The following is an 18,483-nucleotide window of genomic DNA, read 5'->3' as shown; positions in this document are numbered from 1 at the left end:
TTGTGTCTGAAGTTGGTGCTGAGCCAATCGGAGGACTTGGGCAAGGAGAAAAAATGTCTAGCTCTTCAGTCAGTCACTCTCCATATTCATACTATTTTCAGGGCCACTGGAAAATATGTGGCGAGGCAGTATTTGCCGCAGCACTAGTTTAATCAAATATATTGATGGAAAGCGTTAAAAATAGGGGCAAAGTGTATTTTATTTTTTTAACCAATTTGCCTCATGGTTTGTGAACTCGCTCACAATGTCTGTCCTTCACATCAGAGTGCTGCTGCAGGCTTTTTGAGTATGTTTAAATGCACACTAATAATGAAATACTCTGCTTATCTTAATCGGCGTACGGTCAAAATCAAAGTAAGCATACGCCAATTAAAACACCTGGTTTTCTGAGCAGTCTTTGAAATGATTAGGACATGTAAACACTTTAATCGATGCCCAGCGGTGTATTTGATCTGCGCATGTGTTAGCACCAGCTGAGCGAGGCTCCCTCTTTAGCGAGTGAAGTGTGTTCGGAACAACTGAATGTATGCGTCTTAGAAGTAGTTTTCACATACAAAGTTGGTATGTCCAAACTCTGTGGTAGAATGTTTATTTTCAGCACTTTCAGAGTGCCATCAGGTAGCCTGATTTCAGATGTTGCCACGTTCTTGCAAACTATGTAAGCTTTTTAATCAAACTATTATTTTAATCTGACTATCCACAATAATCATATTGTTGTGTGCATGTAACTGCACTCTGCGTGTCTTGACCAATCAGATTCACAGAAATCGCAGGTCGCGCGGGTCGTGTACAAAGCGCGCTCTCCACTTTCCTCCGGTATTTATTTAGCAAGCTTGATAACACATCATTCCCGACAGACACAAGCATAAACTCTTTCATAAATGTAGCAGCCTATACACCTAAACATTAGCGATCTGACATGCTGTATTGCATGGAAACAAGACTATTTTTCAGACAGATCAACTGTAGGCTACTAACAACAGATGCTGTATAGTCTACCCCAGGGTTTCCCAAACTCGGTCCTGGGCACCATCCTCCACAAGGCCAGGATTTGTTTTTTAACCAAATGACCTGATTAGTAAAAACTCTGGTTCCATCATAGCCCATATTCAACCTTTTTACATCACATCATACCATATAAGTTCCAGGGTTTTACCTGTGTAGGTTATTAGATCAGGAAAATCTACAGGCCCCAGAATATTTTTTTCGCCACATCACTCTGGGACCTGTGGTGCCACCTCTGACTATTTTCCTCCCTCGAGCTGGATGTCAGCTCTCCACCATTGATATCACTGATGTGTGAGGAAAAAGGGTAGTGAAAATGGAGAACAAACTGTTTGCGAAATACATTTTCCAAAATGTAAGGCTCCCGAGTGGAGCAGCTCCCGAGTGGCTACAGACCCTAGTTCGATCCCGGGCTGTATCACAACCCTGCGCACAATTGGCCCAGCGTCGTTCCGGTTTAGGGGAGGCTTTGGCCGTGGTAGGCTGTCATTGTAAAATAAGAATTTGTTCTTAACTGAATTGCCTAGCACAACCACTATTTCAGAGTTAGCTCCTAAACCAAGGTGTCATTACGAAGAAGGTAGTTAGCTACAGCGTTTAGTCAACGAAGCGAAAGCACTCTTGCCCGCACATGCTTTGATCTCCGCCACCATAGTAGGCACGAGCGCATTGACGAGCAAGAAAACGTGCGGTGTTGTGGTAGTTCAGTGTGCTTCTCTGCCTGGATGGAAAGGCCGAGAGAGCTGTTCAGCTAATACGACCTTCACAGAACGTTATGTTAGACTGTGAAAGATTAGTAGGCCGATGTTAATGAACCAGTTGTTGATCTGTCCTCTTGATATAGCTGTATGGTCAACAGTAGATTGCTAATGATGGGATAATAGTCAGTTTACCGTTGACAAGGCATGTTGAATGAATGGTAGCCTAGTAGTCAGACCTAACTTGATGGATTAGGTCAGGGATGGAAATCTGGAACAAGCTCATATAGGCCTAGCTCAGTTGTTTCATAATATTCCAAATAGCCTACAGTAAGCTAGACTATTACATTGCATCCAGTAATTGAATTATTAAACCCCCCCCCCCCACCCAGAAAATAAATAATTAAGTCAGTTTACATTTTCACTAGACTACAGGTGTGTCATTGAGACCAACTCAATTTCATTTAGGATCATACACAAAACTTCTGTGCTGGCTAAATTATGATAGAATTTAAGACTCTAGGTTTCAGGAAATGGCAGTTACAGGCTTTTCAAAAATGCAAAATGCTTCAATTTCTTGAGGGGAAAGTAAACGGACCCCTCCTGCCCTCCCCCCTAACCAACCTTAGGCCTACATCAGCACCACTTTATCAGAAAATCCCAGGGAGAGCCCTGATTTTACATCTAAACATATTTCTAGTTTGCTACTGAAGAGCAGCTAATTACCAAGTACCCATAACAGTCTATAGTCTACCATTCATAGTGAGGCAGTCTTCTGCCAACATCATTATTAGGCTAAAAAAAGGTGCATTGCCTATGATTTGACCAGTGGGGGTGTCGCAAGTGCGCCGTTGTGGGGTCCAGTGGTGCCGCCGCCACACTGAAGTGGTACAAGGTCGGCATGTCTGCTGATGTCATTTGAACATTTTGCACGGATAATCTTTCCCCCCCCTTTTTGTTTTTTTGTTATTGCATTCTCTTCCTGGTCTCGAAACCTCTTTGCTGCGTGAGAGAAGCAGACGTAAAAGAGAACTTTACCGATGTCAACTAGATTTGATCATTTGTTTTATTGATGTAGGGTAACAAGTAATGACAAGAGAAGTTGCATGTATCTAATTATAGACAAGTTGATCAAATAGCTTACCAAAATGTTGGAAATTATAATCAGAAACATAGGACTATCTAAATGAATAATCATAATAATACCGCACACCCTGTCAATAAATTGTTCTGGCATCTCTGACTGTACAGCACATTTTCTATATTTGCGGGTTAGGGTCAGGTGCTGCGGGCCTGAGCTTTTCACTTTATCACATATAGTCTCACATATAGAAAACTCAACAACATGGTAGTTACTCCACAATACTAACATAATTGACAGAGTGAAAATAAGGAAGCCTGTACAGAATACAAATATGCCAAAACTTTCTGTTCGGTTTGCTACAAGGCACTAAAGTAATACTTCAAAAATGTGGCAAGCAATTAACTTTTTGTTCTGAAAACAAAGTGTTATGTTTGAGGCAAATCCAATACAACACATTAGAGTGCCACTCTCCATATTTTCAAACAATGTTGGTGGCTGCATCATGTTATGGCAATGCTTGTAATTGTTAAGGACTGGGGAGTTATCCACGATAAAAATGAATAGAATAGAGCTAAACACAAGCAAAAAAAAACGGCGAAATCTACACTGGAGTTGCTTACCAAGTGGCAGAGTTACAATTTTGACTTACATCTGCTTCAAAATCTATGGCAAGACCAGAAAATGGTTGTCTAGCAATTATCAACAAACAATTTGACAGAGCTTGAAGAATTTTTTAAAGAATAATGGGCAAATGTTTCACAATCCAAGTGTGGAATGCTCTTAGAGACTCTGTAATCGCTGCCAAAGGTGATTCTATTGACTATTTATCTAATCAAGATATATTCATGTTTTATTTATTATACATTCTTTACAAATATAATAATTTGACTTCCACTTTGATATTGCAGAGTATTTTGGGGAGATTGTTGACAAAAAATGACAAATCAATTTTAATCCCACTTTGTAACACCACAAAATCTGGAAAAAGTAAATTGGTGTGAATACTTTCTGAAGGCACTGTAGCGCTGTACATTGGGGTTCAGCCTGGTTAAAATACTCCAGGCCAGAAGGTGGCAGTAGCATTGCTTTCGCGTTGTTTACATTGGCATGTCAAATATGATAATTTCCCCCCATCATTTTACTACATATACTGAACAAAAATATGAACGTAACGTGCAACAATTTAACAATTTTACTGAGTTACAGTTCATTTAAGGATATCAGTCAATTTAAATAAATCAATTAGGCCCTAATCTATTTATTTCACATTACTGGGCAGGGGGGCAGCTATCGGTGGGCCTGGGATAGCATAGGCCCACCCACTAGGGAGCCAGGCCCAGCCAATCGGAATGAGTTTTTCCCTACAAAAGGGCTTTATTACGGACAGGAATACTCCTCAGTTTCATCAGCTGTCCGGGTGGCTGGTCTCAGATGATCCTGCAGGTGAAGAATCCAGATGTGGAGGTCCTGGGCTGGCGTGGTTAGACGTGGTCTGCGGTGGCGAGGCCGGTTGGACGTACTCCCAAATTCTCTAAAACGACGTTGGAGGTGGCTTATGGTAGAGAAATGAACATTTAATTATCTGGCAACAGCTCGACCCCTCAAAACTTGAGACATCTTTGGCATTGTGTTATGTGACAACTGCCTTTTATTGGCCTATTATTGTTCCCAGCACAAGGTGCACCTGTGTAATGATCATGCTGTTTAATCAGGGATGTAAACAAATTTGAGCACAACATTTTAGAGGAATAAGCTTTGTGCGTATTAAAAATATTTTGTTTCAGCTCATGAAACATTTGACCAACACTTTATTTACATGTTGCGTTTATATTTTTGTTCAGTATACATCACTCCTGTACATCATTGATTTAAATGATTATAAGGCTGTAAATATCAGACTGGGTCAGTGGATAATTGGATTTGAATTAGCAAATCAATGGTGTTGTCTCCCTGTGTGTTTGCTAGGCCAAGTGTGTGTGGAAGCATCCACCCGGAGATGAGGTCTACAGGAAGGGAGCCATCTCTGTCTTTGAAGTGGACGGCAAGAAGAACAAGGTGAGGGTTCTATACATTTTCTCTAACCCTGGACTCATACTTTACTTTGTCTGTTTTTTCCTCAAAATAGGTGTATTGGTCTAAAGAGCAAAGAAATAATCATGGTTTAAAAAAAAAAGTTATGTCTCACACTTCTTCAGCCTATGGTCCCTAACCCCAGGGGTGCCTGGCTGTCCTATACAACAAGCTGCATTATCTCTGGCAAGGCCTTTGGGGAATTTAAATGGTGTGGTTTCCTTTTCCAGATCTACTGCCAGAACTTGTGTCTACTCGCCAAGCTCTTCCTGGATCACAAGACGCTGTACTACGACGTGGAACCCTTTCTGTTCTACGTTATGACCGAGGCAGACAACACAGGCTGCCATCTTGTGGGATACTTCTCTAAGGTAAATAAAACATTTAAAAAGACCAAGGCACCCATCCACTGTACTCCTTCCACATTGATAGTGGTTGCCTGTATACATTCAGGGCCATATCCCTGTAATGCTTAGAGAAGATCACATGTCAAGTGTTATTGAAGTGTTGTGGTTGCAGGTTCAGCTGCCTCATCTAAAGCCTATTATTTTGGGGTGTTGCTATAGGCCACCAAGTGCTCACAGTCAGTATCTAAACAATGTGTGTGAAATGCTTGATAGTGTATGTGATGTAAAGAGAGAGGTCTACTTTCCTGGTTTTCATCAAGCTGTCTGCTCAAGAGGAAGCTTCTCACTGTAACCAGTGCCTGTAATCTGGTTCAGGTTATTAATCAACCTATCAGTAGAACGTTGTTCTAAAGCTGTATCTTTACCCATTGGGTGCAGTGATCACAGTATAGTGACTATATCCAGGAAAGCCACATTTCCTAAAGTTGAGCCTAAAATAGTGAATAAGAGGTTATGCAAAAGATGTTGCTGTGACTCATGTGGATGATGTAAAAAATATTTTAAAAACGCCAAATTATTGATGAACATGCACCTGTTTAGAGACTTACTTTTAGAACTGTTAAGGGTCCATGGATTGATGAGGAATTGAAAAACTGTATGGTTGAAAGAGATGGGACAAAAGGAGTGGCTAATAAGTCTGGCTGCACATCTGACTGGCTGATTTATTGCAAATTGAAAAATTATGTGACTTAACTCAACATAATAAGAAGGAACTATATTATGAAGCCAAGATCAATGCTATAAAGAATCATAGAAAAAAACTTTGCAGTGCTTTAAATGTAATTTTGGGCAGAAAGACATTCAACTCCATCGAATCAGATGGCATATTCATATTCATATTCAATTATTTTAATGATGACTTCATTGGCAAAGTGGGCAAACTTCGCCAGGAAATGCCAACAACGAACAGTGAGCCATCGTATTCATGCATAAAAGACAAATAATGAAAGAAAAGCATTGTAAGTTTTAATTTTGTAAAGTTGGTGTGGGAGAGGTGGGAAAATGATTGTTATCGATCAATAATGACAAACCTCCTGGCATTGACAACTTAGATGGAAAGCTACTGAGGATGGTGGCTGACTATAGCCACTCCTATCTGTCATGTCTTTAATATGAGCCTAGAGGAAAGTGTTTGTCCTCAGGCCTGGAGGGAAGCAAAAGGCATTGCGCTACCCAAGAGTGATAAAGCGGCCTTTACTGGTTCTAATAGTAGATCTATTAGCTTGCTACCAGCTCTTAGCAAACTGTTGGGAAAAAATTTGTTTGACCACATACAATGCTATTTCTCTGTAAATAAATTAACAACAGACTTTCAGCATGCTTATAGAGAAGGGCACTCAACATGTACTGCACTGACACAAATTACTGATGATTGGTTGAAAGAAATTGATTGTGGGTGCTGTACTGTTAGATTTCAGTGCAGCCTTTGGAATTATTGACCATAACATGTGTTGAGAACTTATGTTTTATGGCTATTCAACGTCAGCTCTAAGTCCACGGTACGGCAAACTATCTAATAGAACTCAGAGGGTTTTCTTTAATGGAAACTTCACAAATGTCAAACATGTAAAGTGTGGTGTACTGCAGGGCAGCTCTCTAGGCCCTCTACTATTTTCTAGTTTTACCAATGACCTGCCACTGGCATTAAACAAAGCATGTGTGTCCATGTGTGCTGATGATTCAACCATATATGCATCAGCAACCACAGCTAATGATGTTACTGAAACCCTTAGCAAAGATTTGCAGTCAGTTTTGGAATGGGTGACCAATAACATCTCTAAAACTAAGAGCATTGTATTTGGTACAAATCATCCAGTAATTAATGGTGTGGCTGTTGAACAAGTTGAGGAGACAAAATTACTTGGTGTCTCCTTGGATTGTAAACTGTCATAGTGAAAACATATAGATTCAATGGTGGTAAAGATGGGGAGAGGTCTGTCTGTAATAAAGAGATGCTCTGCTTTTTTGACACCACATTCCACAAAGCAAGTCCTGCAGGCTCTAGTTTTATCTTATCTTGATTATTGTCCAGTCATATGGTCAACTGCTGCAAAGAAAGACCTAGTTAAGCTGCAGCTGGCCCAGAACAGCGCGGCACATCTTGCTCTTCATTGTAATCAGAGGGCTAATATAAATATTATGCATGCCAGTCTCTCTTGGCTAAGAGTTGAGGAGAGACTGACTGCATCACTTCTTGTTTATAAAAAAAAAAAAAAAAAAAAAAAAAAACATTGTGTTGGAACTTCCAAATTGTTTGCATAGGCAACTTACACACAGCACTGACACACACTTACACCACCAGGCATGCCACCAGGGGTCTTCACACTCCCCAGGTTCAGAACAAGTTCATGGAAAAGTACAATATTATACAGAGCCATGAGTGCATGGAACTCCCTTCTGTCACATATAGCGCAATTGAACAGCAAACCTGGTTTCAAAAAAACAAATACACCTCACAGCACAATGCCTCTCCCCCATGTGACTTACTTGTTGTGTGTATGTACTGACATGTATGTGTAACTGAATAGATGCACACTACATGTTCATGTTTTTAAATGTATGTCAATTGTAAAAGTATTTTGTCTGTAATGTTTTTTACGTTATGTGTCGGACCCCAGTAAGACTAGTTTTTGCCATTAGCGTTAGCTAATGGGGATCCTAATAAATCTTTCTCCCATGACGTTTTCATACGGTTGATGCTAGAGCCTCATTGTTTTTTATTACCAAGTCTCTGTCATTACTTTAGTTTTAAAGATGAGACTCATACACATATTCTCTGTTCTTACAGGAAAAGAACTCTTTCCTCAACTACAACGTCTCTTGCATCCTGACCATGCCCCAGTACATGAGACAGGGCTATGGGAAGATGCTGATTGACTTCAGTAAGTCGCTATAGGCATATATTTTTTTACCTCTGTTCTCTCTTATTAACTACAGCCAGGTGGAATTTTCAGATGATTTTATTAAGCCCCCAGGAATGAAAACACAGAGTATTGGTGATTTAAATACACAGTCAACACTGACAGGGCTGACACAAAATTCAGCTGCTTTAATATGCCCTGAAAGCAAGTACTTTGTGTTTACATGACGTGGTTATTAGGGCTGTTCAATACGGCCTAAAAGTCAGATATATCTATTTTGTCAAACTTAAGGGTGATTTTATAAATTTTTTCACCTTTATTTAACCAGGTAGGCTAGTTGAGAACAAGTTCTCATTTGCAACTGCGACCTGGCCAAGATAAAGCAAAGCAGTGTGACACAGACAACAACACAGAGTTACACATGGAGTAAACAATAAACAAGCCAATAACACAATAAACAAGTCAATGACACAGTAGAAAAAAGAAAGTCTATATACAATGTGTGCAAAAGGCATGAGGAGGTAGGCAATAAATAGGCCATAGGAGCGAATAATTACAATTTAGCAGATTAACACTGGAGTGATAAATGAGCAGATGATGATGTGCAAGTAGAGATACTGGTGTGCAAAAGAGCAGAAAGGTAAATAAAATAAAAACAGTATGGGGATGAGGTAGGTAGATTGGGTGGGCTATTTACAGATGGACTATGTACAGCTGCGGCGATCGGTTAGCTGCTCAGATTCATGATATAGCTAACAAAAAATATATAATAATCTCAAAATAAGCTTCTTGTACAATTAAAGGTAACAATACACTGCATTTCAATCAGTCAGCAATAATCTAATAAATTCAGGCCTTGTAAAATTATACCTAGGCTAAATATAAGCTTTCCACAACCATCAGACCCACTAATAATATCGTTATTTTATCAAAATATTTCAATTAGCTTTTTTTGCAATAATTACTGATCTGCTTTCAAGTATGTTTATGAAAATGATATTTTTGTTACAAATGTACACCACTACCGTTCAAAAGTTTGGGGTCACTTAGAAATGTCCTTGTTTTTGAAAGAAAAGCACATTTTTTGTCCATTAAAATAACATCAAATTGATCAGAAATACAGTGTAGACATGGTTAATGTTGTAAATGACTATTGTAGCTGGAAACGGCAGATTTTTTATGGAATATCTACGTAGGCGTACAGAGGCCCATTATCAGCAACCATCACTCCTGTGTTTCAATGGCACTTTGTGTTAGCTAATCCAAGTTTATCATTTAAAAGGCTAATTGATCATTAGAAAACCCTTTTGCAATTATGTTAGCACAGCTAAAAACTGTTGTTTTGATCAAAGAAGCAATAAAACTGGCCTTTAGACTAGTTGAGTATCTGGAGCATCAGCATTTGTGGGTTCGATTACAGGCTCAAAATGGCCAATAACAAAGCACTTTCTTCTAAAACTCATCAGTCTTTTCTTGTTCTGAGAAATGAAGGCTATTCCATGCGAGAAATGACTAATAAACTGAAGATCTCGTGCAATGCTGTGCACTACTCCCTTCACAGAGCAGCACAAACTGTCTCTAACCAGAATAGAAAGAGGAGTGGGAGGCCCCGGTGCACAACTGCGCAAGAGGACAAGTACATTAGAGTGTCTAGTTTAAGAAACAGATGCCTCACAAGTCCTCAACTGGCAGCTTCATTAATAGTACCTGCAAAACACCAGTCTCAATGTCAACAGTGAAGAGGCGACTCCGGGATGCTGGCCTTCTCGGCAGAGTTGCAAAGAAAAAGCCATATCTCAGACTGGCCAATAAAAATAAAAGATTTAAGATGGGCAAAAGAACTCAGACACTGGACAGAGGAAGGTTGTAAAAAAGTGTTATAGACAAACAAATCTAAATTTGAGGTGCTCGGATCACAAAGAAGAACATTCGTGAGACGCAGAAAAAATGAAAAGATGCTGGAGGAGTGCTTGATGCCATCTGTCAAGCATGGTGTAGGCAATGTGATGGTCTGGTGGTGCTTTGGTGGTGGTAAAGTGGGATATTTGTACAGGGTAAAAGGGATCTTGAAGAAGCAAGGCTATCACTCCATTTTGCAACGCCATGCCATACCCTGTGGATGGTGCTTAATTGGAGCCAATTTCCTCCTATAACAGGACAATGACCCAAAGCACAGCTCCAAACTATGCAATAACTATTTAGGAAAGAAGCAGTCAGCTGGTATTCTGTCTACAATGGAGTGGCCAACACAGTCACCGGATCTCAACCCTATTGAGCTGTTGTGGGAGCAGCTTGACCGTATGGTACGTAAGAAGTGCTCATCAAGCCAATCCAATTTGTGGGAGGTGCTTCAGGAAGCACTGGGTGAAATCTCTTCAGATTACCTCAACAAATTGACAACTAGAATGCCAAAGGTCTGCAAGGCTGGAATTGCTGCATATGGAGGATTCTTTGACGAAAGCAAAGTTTGAAGAAGGACGCAATTATTATTTCAATTAAAAATCATTATTCATAACCATGTCAACATCTTGACTATATTTCCTATTGATTTTGCAACTCATTTCATGTATATTTTCATGGAAAACAAGGACATTTCTAAGGGACCCCAGACTTTTTGAACGGTAGTGTACATCCCCCAAGTTCCCCTCTAATAATGACCAACTTCTTGTAGCAGGCATTTTAGAAAATATTTAAGACGAATTTTTAACTGTTTATCTTGTTAGTTATCTAATAGATCCAAGTTGGCTAGATTTTAAATATAAATGTTAGAGGGCATTACAGGTCTCATACACAATCTCTCAAGCACGCGCCCACATGCTAGTGAATAGCCAGCTGATCGTTATATTTAAAGGCTAGCCAACTTGGATCTATTAGCTAGCTAACATGGTAGAACAGTGGAACTGCTCTAAACACACCCTGTCCGCCTCCAACAGTTTGAACAGCATGCGAGCCTGTCCACTTTGAAAGTGGCCTACCTGGATAAGAAGAATGAGTTGCCAATTCCTTATTTAAATGTGTATTTTTATGCTCATTTATAAAACACAGACTAAACAGTTGGCACAAGTCTGTGGCAAAAATGCTTCTATCGGACTGTACATGGTACAGCAAAGCGAGACAGAAATTGAGCATACATTTTCCAGAAACAGAATTTTCTTTCACACTCCCGCTTTAGCAGGGTCTGCTCTCCGTAAATTTGGGGAGTTGAGACAAAAATAGTTATAGTTAGATAGGTTAAGTTCTCCTCTATTACAGTAAATGTGTGTCTCAATGTGTTTCGGGATCCATATGATCGATTTATGTTGGACCAAACGTCAAATGCAAATAGTGAGTTGAAACTGCTTGTTGTCAGAGAGGAAGAATGGATGTTTCTACTTTTGTTGTTGTGAGCGGCAGGGGCTTGGTGTATGATTGGCAAGGTGCACAGAAGGAGCAAAAGAGACAAGACTAAAAAGACAACAAGCGGACATAAACGCTCATACATTTTTTTCAAACATTCTTGCAATACAGGCACGATATAGGCTGAAACATCAATTAGATTTCGTCAAATTCATTTGGTGTATCGCCCAGCTCTAGTGGCTATTGCAGTAGAGTAAAACTACAGTTCAGTTTGAGGTTTTGCTTTTCTCCACTGGGTCTCATTGCTATTTTCGTGCAGTCCATCTCGTCGTTTATTTGAACTGCTACTGCCTACCCTATCCCCTTTCTATAGGTTACCTGCTGTCCAAGGTGGAGGAGAAGGTGGGCTCCCCGGAGCGGCCCCTCTCGGACCTGGGCCTCATCAGCTACCGCAGCTACTGGAAGGAGGTGCTGCTACGCTACATGTACAACTTCCAGGGCAAGGAAATCTCCATCAAAGGTGATAGAGAGGACTTTGCATGGAACTGAATTTGTTCACACCAAAAAATGTGTGTGCTTAATGCCACACTTTACTGTGTTAAGAGGATTTGGAAAGAATGTACACTTAGTTTCGGGTCAAAATGAGGCTGTCAAATGAGGTGGCTTGTTCAGGTTACACACACACACACACTCGCACACATACATCATCGCCAAAGTGTTCCTTTTCAATTGCTACTATGGTTATGCATATCCTTATATTTATTCTGTTACAAACATTATAGTTTGGGCCTGTCCAAATAGGGAAATTCTCCTCTCATAACTCATTTGTCTCTAGGCGCATCCAACTGCTCAGCATACACTAAGCACTTTAAACCTGGGACGACTACCCTTGATTTTGCACAGTTTTTAGCAAGTATTTGCTCCAACTTGTGTGTATGTAGCCTTATCTGTTTTATGTGGTTGTTGTCATCTGTGTCATGTCGTCTGTAAATGTTGATGATTTTAATGTTGTTAATTATGTGGCTTCAGGTTAGCCTACATTTCATTTGAACACGTGAGCAGATTTTCTACCAAGCATTTGAATATGAAATGGTACACTCTTGGCAGGATTCTCTTTTTTGAATGAGTGTGTGAAGAGCTGCGTGTTATGTTTGCGTGTTCAGAGATCAGCCAGGAGACAGCCGTGAACCCGGTGGACATTGTCAGCACCCTGCAGTCCCTGCAGATGCTCAAGTACTGGAAGGGAAAGCACCTGGTCTTGAAGAGACAGGTACTGTATGTGTCCCCTTCATGAAGAAGATGTGTGTGTGTGTGTGTGTCATGACAATATCAACATCGGTTAACCCTTTGTACTCTGATCCCACATATGGGATCAAAATGGGTGACTGATAAGTGTTTAAATTGGAACGCAGTGGCTGTACAGTAACATACTATAAATGACGTATTGGGTCTCCGCTTTACAACGACGTATAGCTTTCAACTGACAAATGTTCTAAATGGAACCACCACCCCTAACAAATGTGCTCACTTCAGTTCCTCCAAAGGCACAGCCAGTAGATTAAAACATTTACAAAAATGAACTATTTGAAGGCTCTACCCCTGAGTAATGAAAGTGTATTGAAATGACTGTGCACACTTTGAAAAGGTGTGGCCATTTGGAGACACCAGTTAGACCTGTCACTCAAACCCTTGTCTTTTTTAAATTTTTAATTTTACCTTTATTTAACCAGGTAGGCTAGTTGAGAACAAGTTCTCATTTACAACTGCGACCTGGCGTATTGTATTTTTTGTCTTGTCATGTTGTATCTACCCCAAGTTTTGGCATGAATATTCTTGTTATATTATTGAACTATTTCCAGATTTCGTTATCGACAAATGGTTGCAAAAAGTACAGTAAAGGTAAAATGCACATAAAATCAACAGTTTGAATGTGGTTCTGTCTCAGGTGAACTGGCCTCACCTTTGTTCCCTTTCAATTGCTACCGTGGTTATACATATCCTTCTCATATTTTTTCTGTTTGGCATTTCAATTTGTGCAACATGACAATATCAAATTTGATTCAGTTTGTCAGTTAAAACCCTACGTTTCTCCTCTTAAATAAGTTGTCCTTAGGTGCATCAAACTAGACACAAGGAGAAGTCCTGTGGACATTTGAGCTATCCTTGGTTTTGCACTGTATTTATCATGTACAGTGCCTTCGGAAAGTATTCAGATCCCTTGACTTTTTCCACATTTTGTTACGTTACAGCCTTATTCTAAAATTGATTTAATAAAACAATTTTCTTAGCAATCTACAGAAAATACCCCAACAGGTTTTTAGAAATGTTTGCTAATTTGTTAAAAACTAAAAGAACAGACATCAAATCAAATCATATGTATTTATATAGCCCTTCGTACATCAGCTGATATCTCAAAGTGCTGTACAGAAACCCAGCCTAAAACCCCAAACAGCAAGCAATGCAGGTGTAGAAGCACGGTGGCTAGGAAAAATTTAGGAAAAACTCCCTAGAAAGGCCAAAACCTAGGAAGAAACCTAGAGAGGAACCAGGCTATGAGGGGTGGCCAGTCCTCTTCTGGCTGTGCCAGGTGGAGATTATAACAGAACATGGTCAAGATGTTCAAATGTTCATAAATGACCAGCATGGTCAAATAATAATAATCACAGTAGTTGTCGAGGGTGCAGCAAGTCAGCACCTCAGGAGTAAATGTCAGTTGGATTTTCATAGCCGATCATTAAGAGTATCTCTACCGCTCCTGCGGTCTCTAGAGAGTTGAAAACAGCAGGTCTGGGACAGGTAGCACGTCCGGTGAACAGGTCAGGGTTCCATAGTCGCAGGCAGAACAGTTGAAACTGGAGCAGCAGCACGGCCAGGTGGACTGGGGACAGCAAGGAGTCATCAAGCCAGGTAGTCCTGAGGCATGGTCCTAGGGCTCAGGTCCTCGTGATTTGGGAAGTTGTTTAGTCTTCTTTATTGTTGCGGAGAAAGGGTTGTCTCTTCTGTTCCCATGCGCCCAACTTTTATTGATATAAAATCATTGACGTGATTTGGGAAGTTGTTTAGTCTTCTTTATTGTTGCGGAGAAAGGGTGGTCTCTTCTGTTCCCATGCGCCCAACTTTTATTGACATAACCTATTTACTTAAGTATTATTTGCATACGTATTCAGACCCTTTGCTATAAGACTCAAAATTGAGCTCAGGTGCTTCCTGTTTCCATTGATCATCCCAGAAATGTTTCTTCAACTTGATTGGAGTCCACCTGTGGTAAATTCAATTGATTGGACATGATTTGGAAAGGCACATACCTGTCTATATAAGGTCCCACAGTTGACAGTGCATGTCAGAGCAAAAACCAAGCCATGAGGTTGAAGGAATTTTCTGTAGAGCTCCGAGACTGGATTGTGTCGAGGCACAGATCTGGGGAAGGGTACCAAAAAATGTCTGCAGAATTGAAGGTCCCCAAGAACACAGTGGCCTCGATCATTCTTAAATGGAACAAGTTTTGAACCACCAAGAATCTTCCTAGAGCAGGCTGCCCGGCCAAACTGAGCAATCGGGGTAGAAGGGCCTTGATCAGGGAGGTGACCAAGAACCCAATGGTCACTCTGTGGAGATGGGAGAACCTTACAGAAGGACAACCATCTCTGCAGCACTGCACCAATCAGGCCTTTATGGTAGAGTGGCCAGACAGAAGCCACTCTTCAGTAAAAAGCACATGACAGCCCGCTTGGAGTTTGCCAAAAGGCACCTACAGGACTCGTAAACCATGAGAAACAAGATTCTCTGGTCTGATGAAAACAAGATTGAACTCTTTGGCCTGATTGCCAAGCGTCACATCTGGAGGAAACCTGGCACCATCCCTACGGTGAAGCATGGTGCTGACAGCATCATGCTGTGGGGATGTTTTTCTAGTCAGGATCAAGGGACAATGAACAAAGCAAAGTACAGAGAGATCCTTGATGAAAACCTGCTCCAGAGCGCTCAGGACCTCAGGCTCATGCGAAGGTTCACCTTCCAACAGGACAACGACCCTAAGCACACAGCCAAGACAACGCGGGAGTGGCTGAATGTCCTTGAGTGGCCCAGCCAGAGCCTGGACATTAACCCAATCTAACATCTCTGAAGAGACCTGAAAATAGCTGTGCAGGAACGCTCCCCATCCAACCTGACAGAGTTTGAGAGGATCTGCAGAGAAGAATGGGAGAAACTCTCAAAATACATGTGTGCCAAGCGTGTAGTGTCATACCCAAGAAGACTCGAGGCTGTAATCGCTGCCAAAGGTGCTTCAACAAAGTAAGTAAAGGATCTGAATACTTACATTATGTAAATGTGATATTTCATTGTTTAATTTTTTAAATAAATTAGCAAAACATTTATGAAAACAGTTTTTGCTTTGTTATTATGGGGTATTGTGTGTCGATTGATGAGGGAAGAAAACAATTTGTCAATTTTAGAAGAAGGCTGTAACCTAACAAAATGTGGAAAAAGTCAAGGGGTCTGAATACTTTCCGAAGGCACTGTATTTGCTGTAGCTTGTGCGTATATAACCCTATCTATCTGTTTTATGTGTTTTATGTTTTATGTGGTTGTCATCTATGTCATGTGGTCTGCGAATGTGGATGACTTAAATGTTGTCTTTGACGCAGTGCTCTTGAATCTGATGCAAATTCCTGTAAAAGGCCAATAAATTCTATGAACTGAACTCCCCCTTACAGGATCTGATCGACGAGTGGAAATCCAAGGAGACCAAAAGAGGCAGCAACAACAAAACCATTGACCCCAGTTCGTTAAAATGGACCCCGCCCAAAGGGACATAGGCTAAAGGCTCACAAGTGAGCCACCTAATAAACTCTTCTTTCTTCTACCACTCCTGCCAGGATAGGAGTCCTATCAACTATCAATACCACAGTGTTCTTTCTTCTATCCCTCCATCCACCCTGTATAGCTGCCCTTTACTAGGTTTTTCTTGTCTGGAGGAACTCTCGTCCCCTGTTTTACATTTCGACTCGTATTTATATTGTAGAAATTTGTCGCCATGTCACCATTCAATCAATTCTTGGCTTAAATATTGTTAAACAATGAAAGTCTGAGAATTTTAGTTGATGACTTTTGTTTTAAACGATCCACCTAAATCAAGATAAGCTACGAATGTTTTTACACCTCGTCGAAGCCTTGTACCGAAAGCTCAGACTAGTGGATCACATAATGAATGTTTTGCTTCTTTGTCCTCCAAAAAAAAAAATACATACTTCTGACCTGCTGCAGCATTCCTGGCCTTTTCTTTTATTTCATTCAACACAGTGGCAGTTGTTTGCAGAGACAAGTGCTTTTTTTGGGGGATAGAATATACAGTAATCATCGGCATGAACTTGGATACCTTAAAGACATAGCATTTTTTCTTAAAAGTATGAGATACTGTTGTTTCTTTTTTTTATGCGTTGATATCAACATTGTATAGATCATGTAAACATTCAAATCTGAATCTTTTTTATTATCTGTAGGAATACAGGTGTTGGTCCCATGCCTCTTGTGAATCTGCCAAATGAAGAAATACAAATAGTACAGAATTCCAGTTAAAATGTTTGGTTTGCATTTAGTCATCATAAATACAGGTTTTACATGTATATTTAACAGTTTAAAATGTTTTACTGTGCAAACTACATTACAAAGTGCTCTCAGGTTTTAACCATAACATCGATGTATAAGTAATACCTGGTTGTGTGTGTGGTCCTTCGGCGATATCGATCGCAGTGCTGGTAGCATCTGGAATGATTCTTGTGAACGATTCTGCAGCAACAAAAAAGCATTTGTTCACAGCGCACGACTGGAATTGCCGGTACCTGTTTTATTGTTTAAACCTTTGGTGTTACTTCTCTGTGCTGTGTTTTTGTCATTCTTTTTTTGTATTTTTAATAAAATTACCTTGAGATTTTATATGGAGTTTAATTATTCTTACCCCCACTTGATGCTCTTCTTCCCATAAGTCCAACAAACATCTCCCCTTTATTTCCTGTTGAAGACAAAATCAGGAAAGATTCATTTAAAAAGGAGATGCATTGTTACATTTAAAACGGGTTTTAAATGCATGTAATGCAGAAAAATTGCTCATACTGTTGGGTTTGCTGATAGGATTTAGACACTGAATAATCTAAAATATAGTGTGTGAACGGTGGACCAGAGAGTTCTGTTTAGGCTACCACTATATTCCAAAAAAAGTGTTTGTCATTACTCCAGTGTTCTATACTTACGTCTTCTATTCACTCGAATAGGCTGCTGCTGAACATCTGTAGTAAAAGGTAACTGTTAAGCACTCAAATGTATTTGAGTTTAAAAAGACAAGCCGATTTGCTTATTAATTAGATATAATACATACTGAACATAAATACAGTACACACCATACAATTTGTATTCTAGTCTACCTTAATCCTGTAATAAGATCCCTTTTACAGATTTGCACAGGAAGAATGTTAGTGTTACCTGAGCGTTTGCCCATGAGCCCGTAGAACTGATGGGCTTTAGATCTCTTAATCAGACTAGGCACTTGGCTGGCCAACCTCTTCTCCAGTGGCTCATCCTGGTGAAAAGATTAAAGACAAGATTATTATTATTTTGTTGTTGTTGATTAATTTGCATGATTTCTCCACAATTGTGACAATTATTGCTATGTAACAACGTTTTTGGTTCAAATCATTACTAGAGCAACTATATGAATCTCACTTACCTGCCAGTCTTTGGATACCCAGTGTTCCTTGTCAACACTAAAAGACAATCCCTGACATGTATACACCAGGGAATACAGGGTAACTATTACCAGCTGGAATTTCCAAATATCCATTGAGTGTAATGATACCAGACAAAGCTATATTCAAATAAGCCTATTTTGTACTTCAGAAATATATATTTTAATTAAATAATAATCGTTTGCTGTTGAGTGAGCTCAGAAAATATCTATTTGTTCAGCTGGATAGAGGGCTGTGTCTATTCCTTCTCTGACTGATCCTCCGCTGACTGAATATAATGTG

The 18,483-nt window shown here is 40.0% G+C and overlaps 2 protein-coding genes across 4 annotated transcripts in view; one reads left to right on the top strand and one right to left on the bottom strand.

The window, feature by feature from the left end:
- The window catches only part of LOC139541958 (histone acetyltransferase KAT7-like), a 26,957-nt gene extending 9,562 nt beyond the window's left edge, over positions 1–17,395 (top strand). For both annotated transcript variants that reach the window (XM_071346892.1, XM_071346890.1), the window contains exons 9-14: positions 4,753–4,842; positions 5,088–5,228; positions 8,053–8,146; positions 11,835–11,981; positions 12,625–12,731; positions 16,177–17,395. In XM_071346892.1, coding sequence (XP_071202993.1) covers positions 4,753–4,842; positions 5,088–5,228; positions 8,053–8,146; positions 11,835–11,981; positions 12,625–12,731; positions 16,177–16,278 — 681 coding nt within the window. In that variant the 3' untranslated portion in view covers positions 16,279–17,395. The remainder of the gene's footprint in view (positions 1–4,752; positions 4,843–5,087; positions 5,229–8,052; positions 8,147–11,834; positions 11,982–12,624; positions 12,732–16,176) is intronic.
- Positions 16,719–18,483, bottom strand: LOC139541959 (protachykinin-1-like). 2 transcript variants are annotated; one of them, XM_071346894.1, is made up of 6 exons: positions 18,183–18,483; positions 17,939–18,035; positions 17,710–17,745; positions 17,418–17,471; positions 17,174–17,248; positions 16,719–16,996 (listed from the first exon to the last, which is right to left on the bottom strand). In XM_071346894.1, exons 1-6 carry the CDS (start codon positions 18,294–18,296, stop codon positions 16,953–16,955), a joined length of 420 nt encoding a protein of 139 aa, XP_071202995.1. In that variant the 5' UTR covers positions 18,297–18,483; the 3' UTR covers positions 16,719–16,952. The 2 variants fall into 2 exon arrangements, with proteins under 2 accessions (XP_071202995.1, XP_071202994.1); XM_071346893.1 differs by having other exon boundaries at positions 16,719–17,248; positions 18,183–18,479.

The sequence above is a fragment of the Salvelinus alpinus genome, chromosome 17, assembly GCF_045679555.1.
Source record: "Salvelinus alpinus chromosome 17, SLU_Salpinus.1, whole genome shotgun sequence".
Taxonomy (NCBI): domain Eukaryota; kingdom Metazoa; phylum Chordata; class Actinopteri; order Salmoniformes; family Salmonidae; genus Salvelinus; species Salvelinus alpinus.
The sequence above is the reverse complement of the archived record's forward strand: the minus strand, read 5'-3'. Positions and strand labels throughout refer to the sequence as shown.

Bases quoted from the DNA above. Each gene is read 5' to 3' on its own strand.
- LOC139541959 (XM_071346893.1), bottom strand. From the start codon at position 18,296: ATGGATATTTGGAAATTCCAGCTGGTAATAGTTACCCTGTATTCCCTG. The intron at 17,472-17,709 runs GTAAGTATAGAA...TGTCTTCAACAG, and splicing joins TATTCGAGTGAATAGAAGAC to GAAATAAAGGGGAGATGTTT. The intron at 17,249-17,417 runs GTAAGAATAATT...TTGTTGCTGCAG, and splicing joins AAGAAGAGCATCAAGTGGGG to AATCGTTCACAAGAATCATT.